Here is a 12,766-nt window from a genome sequence, read left to right as displayed (position 1 = left end):
CCCCGATCGGAACGCCGTTTTCACGAGGCCACGAGGCGCACAAGATCAATCCTTCCCTTAGCCAATCGAGGCACGCTATCACAGCTCAGGCGCCAGGTGGAAGCCCTTTTGGAAATTGCCCGCTGGGCTCCATGACGACGATGAATCTTCGCGGCAGCGTTCTGCAGGCCATTTGCCTTCCTGGAGAGGCCCGCACCAGCCAGCCGTTTTTTCCCAGCAACCGCCGCCAATTCCCCATCTCCAGATTCAGAAGAGTGAGGTGCAGGGCTGGACCACGACCTGAATCTCTCACCACCATCACCGCTTCGAACGCCGCAGACTTACAGCCGTGGATCATCCATCCACCGCACTCTTCCTTCCATTTGCATGGTCCTGGTAGAACAAGTCGTCCTTGTCTCTTCCATCCTGGTCACATTTGGAGTTTGCCTCGCCGCCACCAAGTTTACGGCCAAATACGTCTTCCCCGACTTTGAACCGCTGCAGTTCTACGACGCCGCCACCAACCCAATGGAGATCAACGTCGTTGTTGCTTTCATCGTGGGCCTTGTGCTCTCGGTGGGAGCGCTGCTCTACTTTGACTCGCAGAAGCTCAAGCCGGTGCTCAACCCCACCCAGTGGCAGCAGTACCGTCTGATGGAGAAGCAGACGCTCTCGCCCAACACGGCGCTCTACCGCTTCAAGCTGCCGCGCCAGAACAACATCCTCGGCCTCCCCATCGGACAGCACATCTCCATCCAGGCCAACATCAACGGCAAGAACGTCATGCGCTCCTACACCCCGACGTCGTCCGACGATGACCTCGGATTCTTCGACCTCGTCGTCAAGTCGTACGAGCAGGGTAACATCTCCAAGTACATCGGCTCCATGAAGATCGGCGATCTCATCTCGGTCAAGGGCCCCAAGGGTCAGATGCAGTACACGCCTGGCCTGTCTCGCCACCTCGGTATGATCGCCGGCGGCACTGGACTCACGCCCTGCCTGCAGATCATCCGTGCTGTCCTCAAGAACCCTAGCGACAAGACGCAGATTGACTTTATCTACGCCAACGTCAAGGAGGAGGACATCCTGCTCAAGCAGGAGCTCGACGAGCTTGCTGCCAAGCACAAGGACCAGTTCCGCATGCACTACTTCCTCAACGAGGCGCCCGCCGGCTGGAAGGGCGGTGTGGGCTTTGTCACCAAGGAGGCTATTGAGAAGAACATGCCCAAGCCTGCCGACGACATCAAGATCCTCATGTGCGGCCCGCCGCCCATGATCAACGCCATGAAGAAGCACCTGGACGAGCTCGGATACGAGGCTCCTCGTACCGTCAGCAAGCTCCATGACCAGGTGTTCTGCTTCTAATCGGCCTCTACCGGCTTCCATCATGTTGCCGCTGTACCGCTGCGATGTGTTTGACCCACCGACACAATCCCTCGCCCACTCCACGTCTTTACAGCTACACGCTCTCCCCCTTAGATACACTTGTATCAATTTCTCTCAGCGGCCGCCTGGCCTTTTGTAGGTCGCTCAAGCAATAGCAAAATGAACCTCACCGAAAGGAATCATGTGCGGCTCCGTGCGTGTTCACAGCGTGATTCCAAAGTTAGAAGCAGATTCCACGAAGGTGTGCGACAGGCGAGTCAAAACAGGGATCTAGTTCTTGGGGCTCGGTGAGCGGCGGGTGGAGGGATGCGAGGGCGGGGGAGGCAGTGTGGATGCGGAGCCAGCCGAGGTGGTGGAGTACGAAGGTGGGTCTGCAGCGTGGGTGGGAGTGGAGGAGGCGGTGGTGTAGGACGACTTGTCCGAGATGGATGCTGGTGCCTTTTCGTACGTCGACGAGGAGCCTGGTGCGGGCGAGACGGCGTCTGCAACCGCATTGCCCTTCTCGTCGATGCGGACGGTGACTTCGCGTCCGTCGTCGAGCTTGGCCTTCATAACACGCGACCTGGCAGCCTTAAGAAGCGCGCTGCGACGCACGCCGCGGATGTCCTTGTAGACGATGAAGACGTTCTTGCCTGTGCGGCTGATGCCCTCGGCGACCTGACGTGCATCTTCGCCGTACTTGTGACCGACGACATTGGAAGCCGCCTCGCCGCTGGTGTAAAGCAGCGTCTGTGCGCCTGCGTCGATGCCATCGAGCACCGTGTTGGCGGCAATGAGCGAGCGGTTGATAAAGCCTCGGATACCGGTGGGAGCAGGGCCGTAGGTGCCGTCGGCGTGCACCTTGCGCTGGATGCCGGTCTTCTGGCCGATCTTGTCGCCAACGTTGCCGGCGACGCGGAGGATGGCGCCAGTGGTCTTGGACGATACTTGTACCGCCTGTCCCGACCATTGGTGAATCTGGCGAACGCTTGCCTGGGTCTTGGGGCCGACGCGGACGGGGTCTTTGCCTGCGACGTGCGCCTTGCCGTCGTCCGTCTTTTCGTTGTTGGGGGTGGTGGTACCGGACGAGCCTGCGGCGGGGTTCTTGGCCATGTATGAGTCGGCGGCGCCCTGAATCTTGCCTCCGACAAATTCGGAGGTCTTGATGATGGTGCGTGAGATTACGTCGGCACCGCGAATCATCCAGTCGCGCTTCTCGTCAGCGGAAAGGACGTCGATGTCGACGTTCTGCTTTTCGCTGTCGCTGGTGGGCTCAGGAGGGAGGTCGATGAGCACGGGCGCCTTTTCGTTGCCCGAGTCGGACATGGCGTCGGCCTCGTGGATGGTGAAGTTGCCCTGCATGACGCCGAGGACCTTGCCGTCCTCGTCCATGAGCTCGATCATGCCTGCATCGGAGCGGTCATCGTCCTGGTAGGCAGCGTACTGAGAAAGGATCTGCTGGAAACGGGTGATGTCCGACGAGCTGGTGGTGGATGGCAGCTTGATCTTGATGGATGCGCCTTCGAGCTCGGGCGAAGGAAGCTCGTAGGAGGTCTGCGTGGCGGTACGCTGAGGGACGATGGTCTGGGTGGCAGCAATGGGCAGCGAGAATTCGTCGCCGATGGAGAGTACGAGCCAGAGGTCGGTCGAGTAGTCGGGCTGCTTGGCGGAGGCGCTCGAGCTACGCTGGGCGGCGTCGTGCAGCTCGATGCTGACGAGAAGAGCCTGTAGCTTGCCCGCGCCCAAACCGACGGTCTCGCCGTGGTACTCCTGGGTTGCAACAGCATCGGCAATGCTGAGAAGCTCGATACCCTTGGAGGACTGGTCTGTTCCGGAAGACGACATCATGCAAGAAGTTCAGATGTCCAGTATGATGGTGGTTGAAGACAAAAGTTAAGACGTGGTTTCGTTTACACCTTCGTACAGGAGCACAAGCTCTCGCGGGCCGACGCTACGCGAGCCCAGTCGGGGAGCCCGGCCATGCTCAGATGCAGCATCGGGCGGCCACCGGCCTTTGCCGCTTACATGCACTGCCACGACGTTCGCTCGGTGCAGAGCAGCGTCCTTCTTCGTGAAGCTCAGCTTGCTTGCGGGGAGGCGTTGCGCTGGGGCCACTCTGCAGCAATTCGAGGCAGGCGTCAAGTGGAGGTTTGTGCAGAAAGGCGGGCGCCAAGTCTCGACAGCTTCCCCTCGTCCCTTCTCTGCGTGTCTTGGCAGCAGCATTTCGATGGAAATCAGCATTCAACGGGTGATATCATCGGAAGTTCCGTTGCACGCTTCTGCCGCTCTGCACAGCAACATTCTATTAAAAGATTTCACTCTTCCCTCACCGAACGGTCACCTCCTCGCGCAAGCAGCTGTTCACATGTTTCTGATGTGACCTCGGGAGGGCAGCGGACCGCCAGGAATCTTAGTGTGAGACCGGACGAGCACACAGCTCTTTTCGAAAGCAACACGCCTCCACACAACACTCAGACCTCTCCAAGTCACGCTTTCAGATTGCAGCGCTGACTCGGAAAATGGCTCAAGGCTCGCTCGGCTTTGACCCGCGAGCCAACTCACGCGAGTCCGCATCTTCATGCCCGCACCTTGCTTCTCGCCTCTACCCGCTCTCTCCACCATACCGCTCGAAGTACCCCTCTGAATCGCTTCCGAGCGTCGATTTGTCTCCGCAACACGCCTAGGATCCTGATCGTGGCCGCACGCATCGATTGGAGCACCAGGCGATTGAAGCACCAAGGAAACAAACAGCACAGCAAACCAACAACGCACGCGCCAATGGCTTCGTCCAAACGTATCGCCAAGGAGCTCGGCGACCTCACCAAGGAGCCTGTCCAAGGTATCACAGTAGAGCCCAAGGAAGACAACATCTACAAGTGGACCGCAAAGCTCCAAGGCCCCGCCGATAGCCCATACGCCGGAGGCACCTTCCTCGTCGATGTCGACTTCCCCATAGAGTACCCGTTCAAGTCGCCCAAAGTGCGCTTCAGCACACGCATCTACCACCCCAACATTGATGAGGCAGGAAGTGAGTACCAGCATCGTTGCTGTTCTACCGCTTCGATGGGCGTACGCTGACGGAAACGCGTTGCTTTCTTTCTCCCTGACAGACCTTTGCGTCGGTATCATCAAGAGCGAGGCGTGGAAGCCCAGCACCAAGGCCGTCACAAGTAAGTCTCTCTGCTCCGAAGCATCCTCTCGACCTACTTTGCAAGCCACCAGCAACTTACCCGCTTGCCCCTTCTCTCGCACCCGCCCTGCACGCCTACATTCAGTCCTGCTCTCCATACTCCAGCTCCTCGAGGAGCCGAACCCGGACGATGCGCTGGTCGCCTCCATCGGTACGTACTTTACGAGCAAAAGTCCTTTGCACGCCATACATTGCTGACTCTGCCTCAACCGTCCCGCACGCACACTCCAACAGCCGAACTTTTTAACACCGACCGCGCCAAGTTCAACAAGACCGCCCAAGAGTACACCAAGAAGGTGCGTATTACAGGGATCGTTATGCTCGTTGACATCGATGCTGACGCTCTCTATCCCTTTCATCACTCGAATCTTCGCACTCAGTACGCCTCTGCATGAGTCAGAACGACGCGCATCTCGATCCAAGGTCACCGCCCCCTACTGTCAATGTCTCTGCCAAGAAGCAATGTTTTACCACCCTGGCCTGCGCTCAATCCGCGCTGGACCTTGATCATCCCCATGTCATCAGAGAATCCAAGTCATTTGAATCGCTTGGGCTGTGCAGCGGCCAAGGGACGATGTTTCGTGTTGTCGAGATTTTGATGTCCAATGCAGCATGCGGCAGCGAGGCTGGCAGACGCACAGAGCACGCGTATTTGTTATTCATGCGGGTCTCGGTGATCCTAGTCTCTGAACACTCGCGTTTCTTCTTGCGATCCACACCACCGCGACAAAGTGGCACCGACTTGGCTGGGAATGGTGTTGCATCGAGTCGGACTGCGCCTTGGTGAGGTCCAAATGCCCGCTGCCACACGTCGGCGGGTGCTGTCGGTGCTGACGCGCGTGCAGACTGGATCGGCCGCTGCACTGACAGCTTTCGGCGTGGTGCATCTATCGGCGCCCCTGGTGGGGCTACTTCATTTGGGTGGCGATGTCAACGACCGCGTCGACGCCGTGTCACGATGGATGCTGCTCGGTCGTGTCGCCTACCAGAGCGCACTGGGCGAGGCTCTGCTCTGGACAGCCCTGGCAACGCATCTGCTCGCCGGAATCACAAAACGCCTCGTCACACGCTTCACCACCGCAGCTTCGACCCGAAGTTCGGAAGACACACGCGATCTCAAGGCTGAAGAAACGGCAGTGGTTCAAGAGCCGCCCAAGCGCGGTGCAAGGTTGAGTGTGGCCCAGGCGTCGGGCTACATGCTTGCGCCATTTGTGCTGCACCATGCATGGGTCAACCGAATCGTCCCATCGTCACCTAAGGCTCCGATATCGAGCCTCTCGCCTTCAGAGCTCGACTATTCGTTCGTGGCGCACACCCTCTCGCACCCCAATGCCGGCGTGAAAATCATCATGGCCACAGCATATACTGTGCTCATAGGTGCTTTCGCCGTCCACACCTCGTTCGCCATCCCTGCCCTGCTCAGAACGATCAAGCCCGCTTCGAGGCGCAAGGGGAGCTCGCGCCCAAGACCCGCACTGCTTGCATCATCTCTCGCCTTCGCTCTGCTCACCAGCCTCGTTGCTTTGGTGCCTATGGGCGCGCGCGGTGGATTGGCCATTTCAGGCACGCTCAAGGCTCGCTACGACGCCGTGCTCAGCAGCGTATTCCCCACCCGCCTCTTCTTTGTCCGTCTGTAAATTCTCCCGCTCGCGAATCATCGCAACAAGACAAAGCACGAACAAGGCAATCGCGACGATTGTACTGTGGTTGCGGACGGCCTATATACTGGGCTGGACCTTCTTCTTGGTCCACCTGACGGTTTGAGGTTGCTGGTTGTCCTTGCACGCGCCTTCGGAGGCGAGCTGGACGGCCTGCGCATTCTGATCCTTGGAGATCTTCCAGAAGCGCACGGTGCAGTCGATCTCTTCGTACGCCCTCACCGCCCTGTCGAGCAGCTCCCAGAGGTCTCTGTCAGGCACCTGTTCTCCGATCATGCCGAGCGGCGACTCGGCCATGATGCGCCAGCTGTTGTGGCGCCACTCCCAGATCCATCGGCTGATGCCGTCCACCAGCCAGCCGTGATGCGTGGCAATGACGATCTTGTCGAATCCCTCGGATTCCCAGCGGTGGAACTCGAGGGCAGCAAGCGCTGCACGCAACCCCGCACGGCGTACCGTCGAGTGACACAGTTCGGGAGGACGTTCGAGACGGCGCGAGAAGTTCTGCTCTACCACGACCTCGGGAGTGCGCCGGTAGGCCGGCTGACGTGCGCGCGAATCGTGCGTCGGGCAATACACAAACCCAAGCCCGGCGCGCTTCTCCTCGGCCTCGCCAGGAACAGCAGCCGAGATGGCGTTGGACTTGAGCTGCGCTTCCAACGCCTTGTAGTCCGGTAGCTTGCCCGACGCGAACATAGCCTTGCGCGTTGCCTCCACAGAGAAGTTGGTCGGCACCGCGCTGTATACGGACGCTGCATCCGACGACCGTCCGCCGAGATCCGTGGTGAGCACCGAGCTCGAATCGCTGCCGAGCTGGATCGCTGCTATCTGCCCCTGCGTCAGCGCGGCGCCAGCGCATAGGACGAGCATCTGGCGCGGATCGACCTTGCGCACGTACCGCAGCGGACGCCACGGACGCGGATCCGGAACAAACAGGTCCTCGACACGGAGCTCCCCGGCACGTAGCGTCCGAATTGTTGCTGCATCCGATGCGGTGTCGGCCGAGGGAAAGAGACTCGCTTCGTACGAAGACGGCACGCGCCCCTCGGACGCTTCTTCGAACTGCGTGATGCCCAGCTTCTTCTCCTTGTCTGTGAGCCGGTCGAGAGCGCGGTGCGTGGTCCAGGTACCTGTGGCCGCCCAGGGTGTGCGAGCGTGCGCTGCATCGCCGCTCACCGAAGGAGGCGGTCGGAATGGTGCAGCGATGGCATTCGCAGTGACGTTCTTCGGCAGAGTCTCTGTGCGTTCCGCCGCGAGTGTGAGGGTAGTCATCTTGGACTGCACGGAGCGAGTAGTGGCAGTAGTCAGAATGGAAGCAGCGTCGTCCTTGGACAGCTGGGCCCCCTCCTGCGATTGCTTCTTATCATTGCTTCCGGATTCCTCTGAAGATGTAGGGATGTCAAACGGCTTGACGCTGTCTCCGTCCTCATTATTGCGTGAAACAGTGCTTGGGGCGTCTTGCTCGACGCTCTCCTTGTATGCCTGTGCAGCCGTGCGGCCCTGTTCGTCGAGCTCGACTGGCGCTGCTGTCGTAGACTTGGAATCCTTGGCATCGCGCGATCTGATCTCGTGTGCAAAGTCGTACTCCTTGGCATCGCGATCGTGCAGGGTGGCTGGGATAAACAGCCGCTTGGTCGAGTTGTGCTGAGCGAGCGCGTCCGGCGCGTACGAGATGCCACCCGGTGTATCGAGTCTGACCTGGTAAGCCGACTGCTGTGGCTTCTCCTTGCCCTTCTTTGGAGGCTGTACAGGTTCAGACGCCGGCGTGGCGGTGTCGCCATCCGTGGTGGGGAGGATGACTTCGTACGAGCTCGAGCCCTCGTATCCACGTCCAGAGCTGGATGCCGACTTGGATGCCGACGGACGCTTCCACGCCTGCAAATAGCGATAGTCTGGCGCCGCCATGTTGTGGATATGTGTACCGATATGCTTGCGGACCAAATGGTGGCAGGAGGCTTGCATTCGGAGGATTGGTCAGGGTCCGTGTTGTTCGGCACTCGGCTCAGCAAGCTGCGCGTCTGTGCTGCTGTGCATGATGACGGTCGCGCAGAACAACACGCGATATTCCATCTCGGAATTGCGCTTCGACTTCGGCCGCTCGGAGCTTTGTCGCCGACAGTCCAGATATCGGCTCCATCATGGCATCACTGCTGCTTATCATCCTCTCAGTGCGGCAACACACAAAGCACAAGCTGTATGAGCATATAAGGCAAACTTGGGATGATTCAAAAGTGTTATTGCAGGCGGTTGGACACGGCAGCAGCAGCAGCACGCCTTCAGTCGTGGGGCAGAGTGCCGATCTCCTGGAGGTATCGGTAGGTCTCGAGGTATCCGTCCTTGACCGTATCACAGACAGTCGCATAACCTGCATCTCTGACCTTGTCGAGGCTACCCTGCTGGTCAAAGGTAGCGCCGAGCGTGAAGTCGGCGAACGCAAACGTGGCGTGGTCAGAGAAGGCCGAGGGGTCGCCACCCTTCTCGCTGGTGAGCTTCTTCCACGCCTCGATGTTCTCGGGTCGCTTGCTCCACTCGTCCAGGCTCAGGCTCAGCTTCGGTGGCTTGTCGTTGTACTTGGCCTCGCCCGCCGCGGTAGGGGGCAGCACCTTGAGACCGAGCTCCTTTGCGAGGTCTTGCCAGAGCTGGCCGAGCGTGCGCTTGTCACCGTCCTCAATGTTGAACGACTGGTTCTCGCACTTGGCCGCGTTGGCCGGATCGGTGAGGAAGACCTGGAAGCGCGCATTGTTGATCGCCGTGCTCTGTGAGACAAATATCTGGTCCCAGTTGAGATTGTTGCCCGGATACTGCACTTCGCTCTTGCCCTTGGCCTTCTCGAGCGCCAGGTACAGGCTCGTCGACACGGCCTGGTTCATGAAGTTGCCCTTGGCCGCTCCGATGATGGTGTTGGGTCGCGTTTCCGACCACGCGTATCCGTGCTTCTGAGCGTGCGCTACGAGCGTGTCCACCTGGTCATAGTAGAAGTTGGGAGGGTCGGTGGGACCGCGCGGAGCGTCCTCCTGGTACGGAACGGGCGAAGCGATGTCCTTGTTGGCCAGGTGCAGCGAGTACCACTTGTAGCCGGTCTGCAGGTGGAAATGCTTGAGCTGCTTTCCCGCTGCGGCATACGTGGCATCGAGAGCCTTGCTGAGCAGCACATGGTTGACGTCCAAAAGCTCCTGGGCGTCCTTCTTCTCGATGTAGGTGTAGTGCAGCGCCGCGTTCACCTTGTCGCCTCCATTCGCCTTGAGCTGGTCAGCGATCTCGTCAACCGAGGCATTGAGGATGTCGATTGAGACAAATTTGATGCGCTTGTCCTTGAGATCCACCTGCGGCGGCCGGCGCGAGACGGCGAGAATCGAGCCAACCACCTCGCTCGGCTGCTCGACCAGCGCTCGCAGCGCAGCGATGCCAGAGACGCCATTGGCGCCCCACACGAGATAGTTCCTAGGCGAAGACATGGTCGTGTGTACGTGGATGATGTGATGGAAAGGGGCTACGAAGCTGAGTGACAAGCTCTTGCCTTGATATAGTCAGCCGCGGCAATGCAGACAGCACGCGCCGCAAGTTTGTGATTAGCCGCCTCCACCTTCACTGCGGCTCTGAGTCGTAAATTCTTCTCTCACCTCCGCTGTGCGACCGCTGACACGCCTCCCACCCAAAATGACGTCGATCGGGGCTTTGGCAGAACCACAGAAATTCGCCGGTCCATGTGATTTCTCGAGATTGCCGGATCGGCTCGGCCCTGAATCACATCTGAGGCCGCACCTTCGCTGTCCAACTAGCTCCGATTCGCTTTTTCGACCCTAATCACGCAAGAAGGCGAGTCGCTTCAGCAGGATCTCGGCGCTGTCGGTCATCTCGGTTCCAGCCGCAATGACCTTCTGCAGGTAGTCATTGGCCAGCGCCAGGTTGCCCACCTTGGCTGACGTGGCGTCGTGACCGTCGTGATCCATTTCGTCACCTGCTGCCCGCTGCTGAGCTGATCTTGCGCCAATCTCACCCATCTCCCACCTGGCTGCGATGATGTACGAGCGAGCGTAGCGCGCGACTACGTTCGACTCGGTCCCCGCCAGCGCACGGTCAACCACCTGCACCAGCCGGCGGTGGTACGAGGCAGCAGCTTCAAAGTCGCGCTCCTTCTCGTACACCTCGATGATGCGCGTCAGACCGACCACCGTGTCGCCTTGATTGAGCCGGCAGGCCAGATAGCGCTTGAAGCACGAAACGGCGTCTTGAGATCGGCCCAGGTGGTCGTAACAGATGCCCATGCTCGACCACATGCGCCCGTCGTACGGCCGGATGGCGGCGCACTTTTGGAAGTAATTGACGGCGTACGTGTAGGCGCCGTTGAGCTCGTACACCTGCCCCAGTCCGTACAGCGCTCGGTATTCGCGCGGGTTGATCTTGAGGGCTCTCCGGTACATCTCGGCGGCCGCATGGCTGTTCTTGAGCTCAATGTATTCGTGGCCCAGCAGGATCCATGCTGGTACACAGCCCGAGTCGAGACGCAGCGCGTGTCGAAACGCTTCGATCGCGCGGTGGTGATCGCTGCGCTGATTGTAGTAGTTGCCTACCAGACAGCACACTTCTGGCCGATCCTTGGCAAACGAGCTGAACTTGTGCGCAAGATGCGCCAGCTCTGCCGTCCGGTTGAGCAGGTAGAGCGCGTTCGAGTAGTCGGAAAGCCCGTCAACTCTGTACGGGTCGATCGACCAGGCTTCCTGGAAGTCCTGCTCCGCCTCGATGTAGTCAAGGCGATGCACATTGGTCTGCGCCCGGCACGTCAGCAGGTAGGCCGACCTTGGGAACGACTCGAGCAAACGGTCGATGCGCGCGATCGTCAGGTCACCCTCCTGCGCAGAGTGTCGATCCAGCAGCTCGCGGAAGAAGCTCGCCATGAACGAGTCGGGCAGCAGATCGGCGATCTGATCCACCTCGCCTGGCTCCAGTGTCATGGCCAGCTCCTGCCATGCCGCCCAGTTGTACGCGAAGCTTTGGACGGACCGGAGGAGGCAGTCCATGGCCTCGATCGGACGATTGAGCTTGCGCAGGATGGCTCCCTTGAGGAAAAGCAGAAAAGGGTCGACAGCATTTACGAGCTCCTTGAGGATGGGGATGAGGCCGGGCGAGGTGGCGGGGAGGGTGCCATTGGGTTTGGGGATGATCATACCGTGCTCGTCGAGCTTGCGCTCCGACATGAGGAAACGAGCGTAGAGTCGCAAGAAGCATGCCTTGTCCGAGGCATGGCTGCTGCTCTCGAGCACCCAGATGCACCGTTCGAGCTGTTGCTGGTCGAAATGACTCTTTGCCAGCATGTACGTCTCGTCCTCCATGGTCGATATGCGCGGCTGTAAGCCCCCGAATCGAAGCTGCGATGGACCCGGCGAGCAATCGACCGAGTTGGTGTACGACTGCCAGTGGACATGTGCAGATCCAGGTGCCTCGTCGTCCTCGCTGTCGACGGTGATGAGCGAGCTGTCGGGGTCGCGTTTGGGCGATGCTAGGTGGCTCAGGCGGGCATTTGCCAGCGGAGACGAGGCGTAGGCATTCGGGGCGAATTTGCCGGACACATCGCGAACCGAGTCATCTTCTCCCCTCGGCTCCACCGACATGCGCTGCTGCATGCCCAAGGCTGGTGTCGAATGTTCCGGGATGAGCGGTCTATCATTCGTGTGTCGCTTTGTTGCTGGGGTGGCCGCTCCGGTCGCCGACTCGTCCGAACGACTCTGGGCTGAGAAGAGAAGGCCGCTGCCATTCTGAGAGGCCGAGTATGGTACAGATTGCAGAAGCTCGAGCGTCCATCGCGACGAGGACGCCAGGCCACGATCTGAAAGCTCGATCGCTGCTATGCGAAGCTCCTCCCGTGCTCTCGCCGGTTCCAAGTCGGGGAAAGGATGGTCGACTTCGAAGATAGACGCCTCGGACATGGCCATTTGTCGATACACGGAGGCTGCTGATTGCGCGACCGTATGTGATACAGATTTGGCTACCGGATCAGCGAAGGGAGGATCGATGCAGTCCCAGTGTTGGTTTGAGCTCGTCGAGCTTCAGGTGAGGGTGTTGCCGATTGTCACAAGAAGGCCATAGCAATGACTAGCGTCGAATGTAGCGGAGAGTGGCGCTGCGAAGGCGCCACGGCGGGATGCCGAGAGTTTGAGGAAAGTCGGGAGGACGTGGCGTTGCGGCAACTTGTGTGTCTCAACGTCGGACAGTGTTGTTCTCGAGCCCCTTGGCAGTGACTGGGCCAGGATCGGATCCGTATTCCAACAACGCAACTCGCCTCCACCCAACACCACGAACGGACGCGTCTCGCAGCAACGGACCTCAACCCTGATGGCGAAAATTCCACCGAATGGTCGTCTTTAATCGAGCCACAAAAAACAACGGGTCCAGCTGGATCTGCCCGGGCAACACAACTGCCAGCTGTCGTTTCCGGCAGCAAAAGTGCTCGTAGTACATGTGCAGATGTCCTATCACGGCCAACCAAACTCAACAGATGAGCAGGGCAAAAGGGAATCTCGTGCTGTGCCAACAAGGCAAGGCTTGCTAAACACAGGAAAAAAAAATGCAAAAAGAA

The 12,766-nt window shown here is 59.5% G+C and overlaps 6 protein-coding genes across 6 annotated transcripts; 2 read left to right on the top strand and 4 right to left on the bottom strand.

The window, feature by feature from the left end:
- Positions 1-366: 366 nt before the first annotated feature.
- PAN0_001d0202 (ferredoxin reductase-like C-terminal NADP-linked domain-containing protein) lies at positions 367-1,344 on the top strand (the record flags this gene model as incomplete). The annotated part of the gene is made up of 1 exon (XM_014803821.1): positions 367-1,344. The coding sequence occupies one exon, from the start codon at positions 367-369 to the stop codon at positions 1,342-1,344; it is 978 nt and encodes a 325-aa protein (XP_014659307.1).
- Positions 1,345-1,635: 291 nt separating this feature from the next.
- Positions 1,636-3,189, bottom strand: PAN0_001c0201 (uncharacterized protein; the record flags this gene model as incomplete). The annotated part of the gene is made up of 1 exon (XM_014803820.1): positions 1,636-3,189. The coding sequence occupies one exon, from the start codon at positions 3,187-3,189 to the stop codon at positions 1,636-1,638; it is 1,554 nt and encodes a 517-aa protein (XP_014659306.1).
- A 933-nt stretch (positions 3,190-4,122) lies between these two features.
- On the top strand, positions 4,123-6,171 carry PAN0_001d0200 (E2 ubiquitin-conjugating protein UBC4; the record flags this gene model as incomplete). The annotated part of the gene is made up of 6 exons (XM_014803819.1): positions 4,123-4,372; positions 4,455-4,514; positions 4,620-4,685; positions 4,769-4,830; positions 4,935-4,998; positions 5,267-6,171. The coding sequence occupies 6 exons, from the start codon at positions 4,123-4,125 to the stop codon at positions 6,169-6,171; spliced, it is 1,407 nt and encodes a 468-aa protein (XP_014659305.1).
- Positions 6,172-6,252: 81 nt separating this feature from the next.
- PAN0_001c0199 (uncharacterized protein) lies at positions 6,253-8,097 on the bottom strand (the record flags this gene model as incomplete). Its single annotated transcript, XM_014803818.1, has 1 exon — positions 6,253-8,097. One exon carries the CDS (start codon positions 8,095-8,097, stop codon positions 6,253-6,255), a length of 1,845 nt encoding a protein of 614 aa, XP_014659304.1.
- A 371-nt stretch (positions 8,098-8,468) lies between these two features.
- Positions 8,469-9,647, bottom strand: PAN0_001c0198 (NAD(P)-binding protein; the record flags this gene model as incomplete). The annotated part of the gene is made up of 1 exon (XM_014803817.1): positions 8,469-9,647. The coding sequence occupies one exon, from the start codon at positions 9,645-9,647 to the stop codon at positions 8,469-8,471; it is 1,179 nt and encodes a 392-aa protein (XP_014659303.1).
- A 345-nt stretch (positions 9,648-9,992) lies between these two features.
- PAN0_001c0197 (cell division control protein 23) lies at positions 9,993-12,122 on the bottom strand (the record flags this gene model as incomplete). Its single annotated transcript, XM_014803816.1, has 1 exon — positions 9,993-12,122. The coding sequence occupies one exon, from the start codon at positions 12,120-12,122 to the stop codon at positions 9,993-9,995; it is 2,130 nt and encodes a 709-aa protein (XP_014659302.1).
- Between the last annotated feature and the right edge of the window lie 644 nt (positions 12,123-12,766).

The sequence above is a fragment of the Moesziomyces antarcticus genome, assembly GCF_000747765.1.
Source record: "Moesziomyces antarcticus DNA, scaffold: scaffold_v10001, strain JCM 10317, whole genome shotgun sequence".
In the NCBI taxonomy this organism is placed as follows: domain Eukaryota; kingdom Fungi; phylum Basidiomycota; class Ustilaginomycetes; order Ustilaginales; family Ustilaginaceae; genus Moesziomyces; species Moesziomyces antarcticus.
This window is presented reverse-complemented; position numbering and strand designations above follow the sequence as displayed.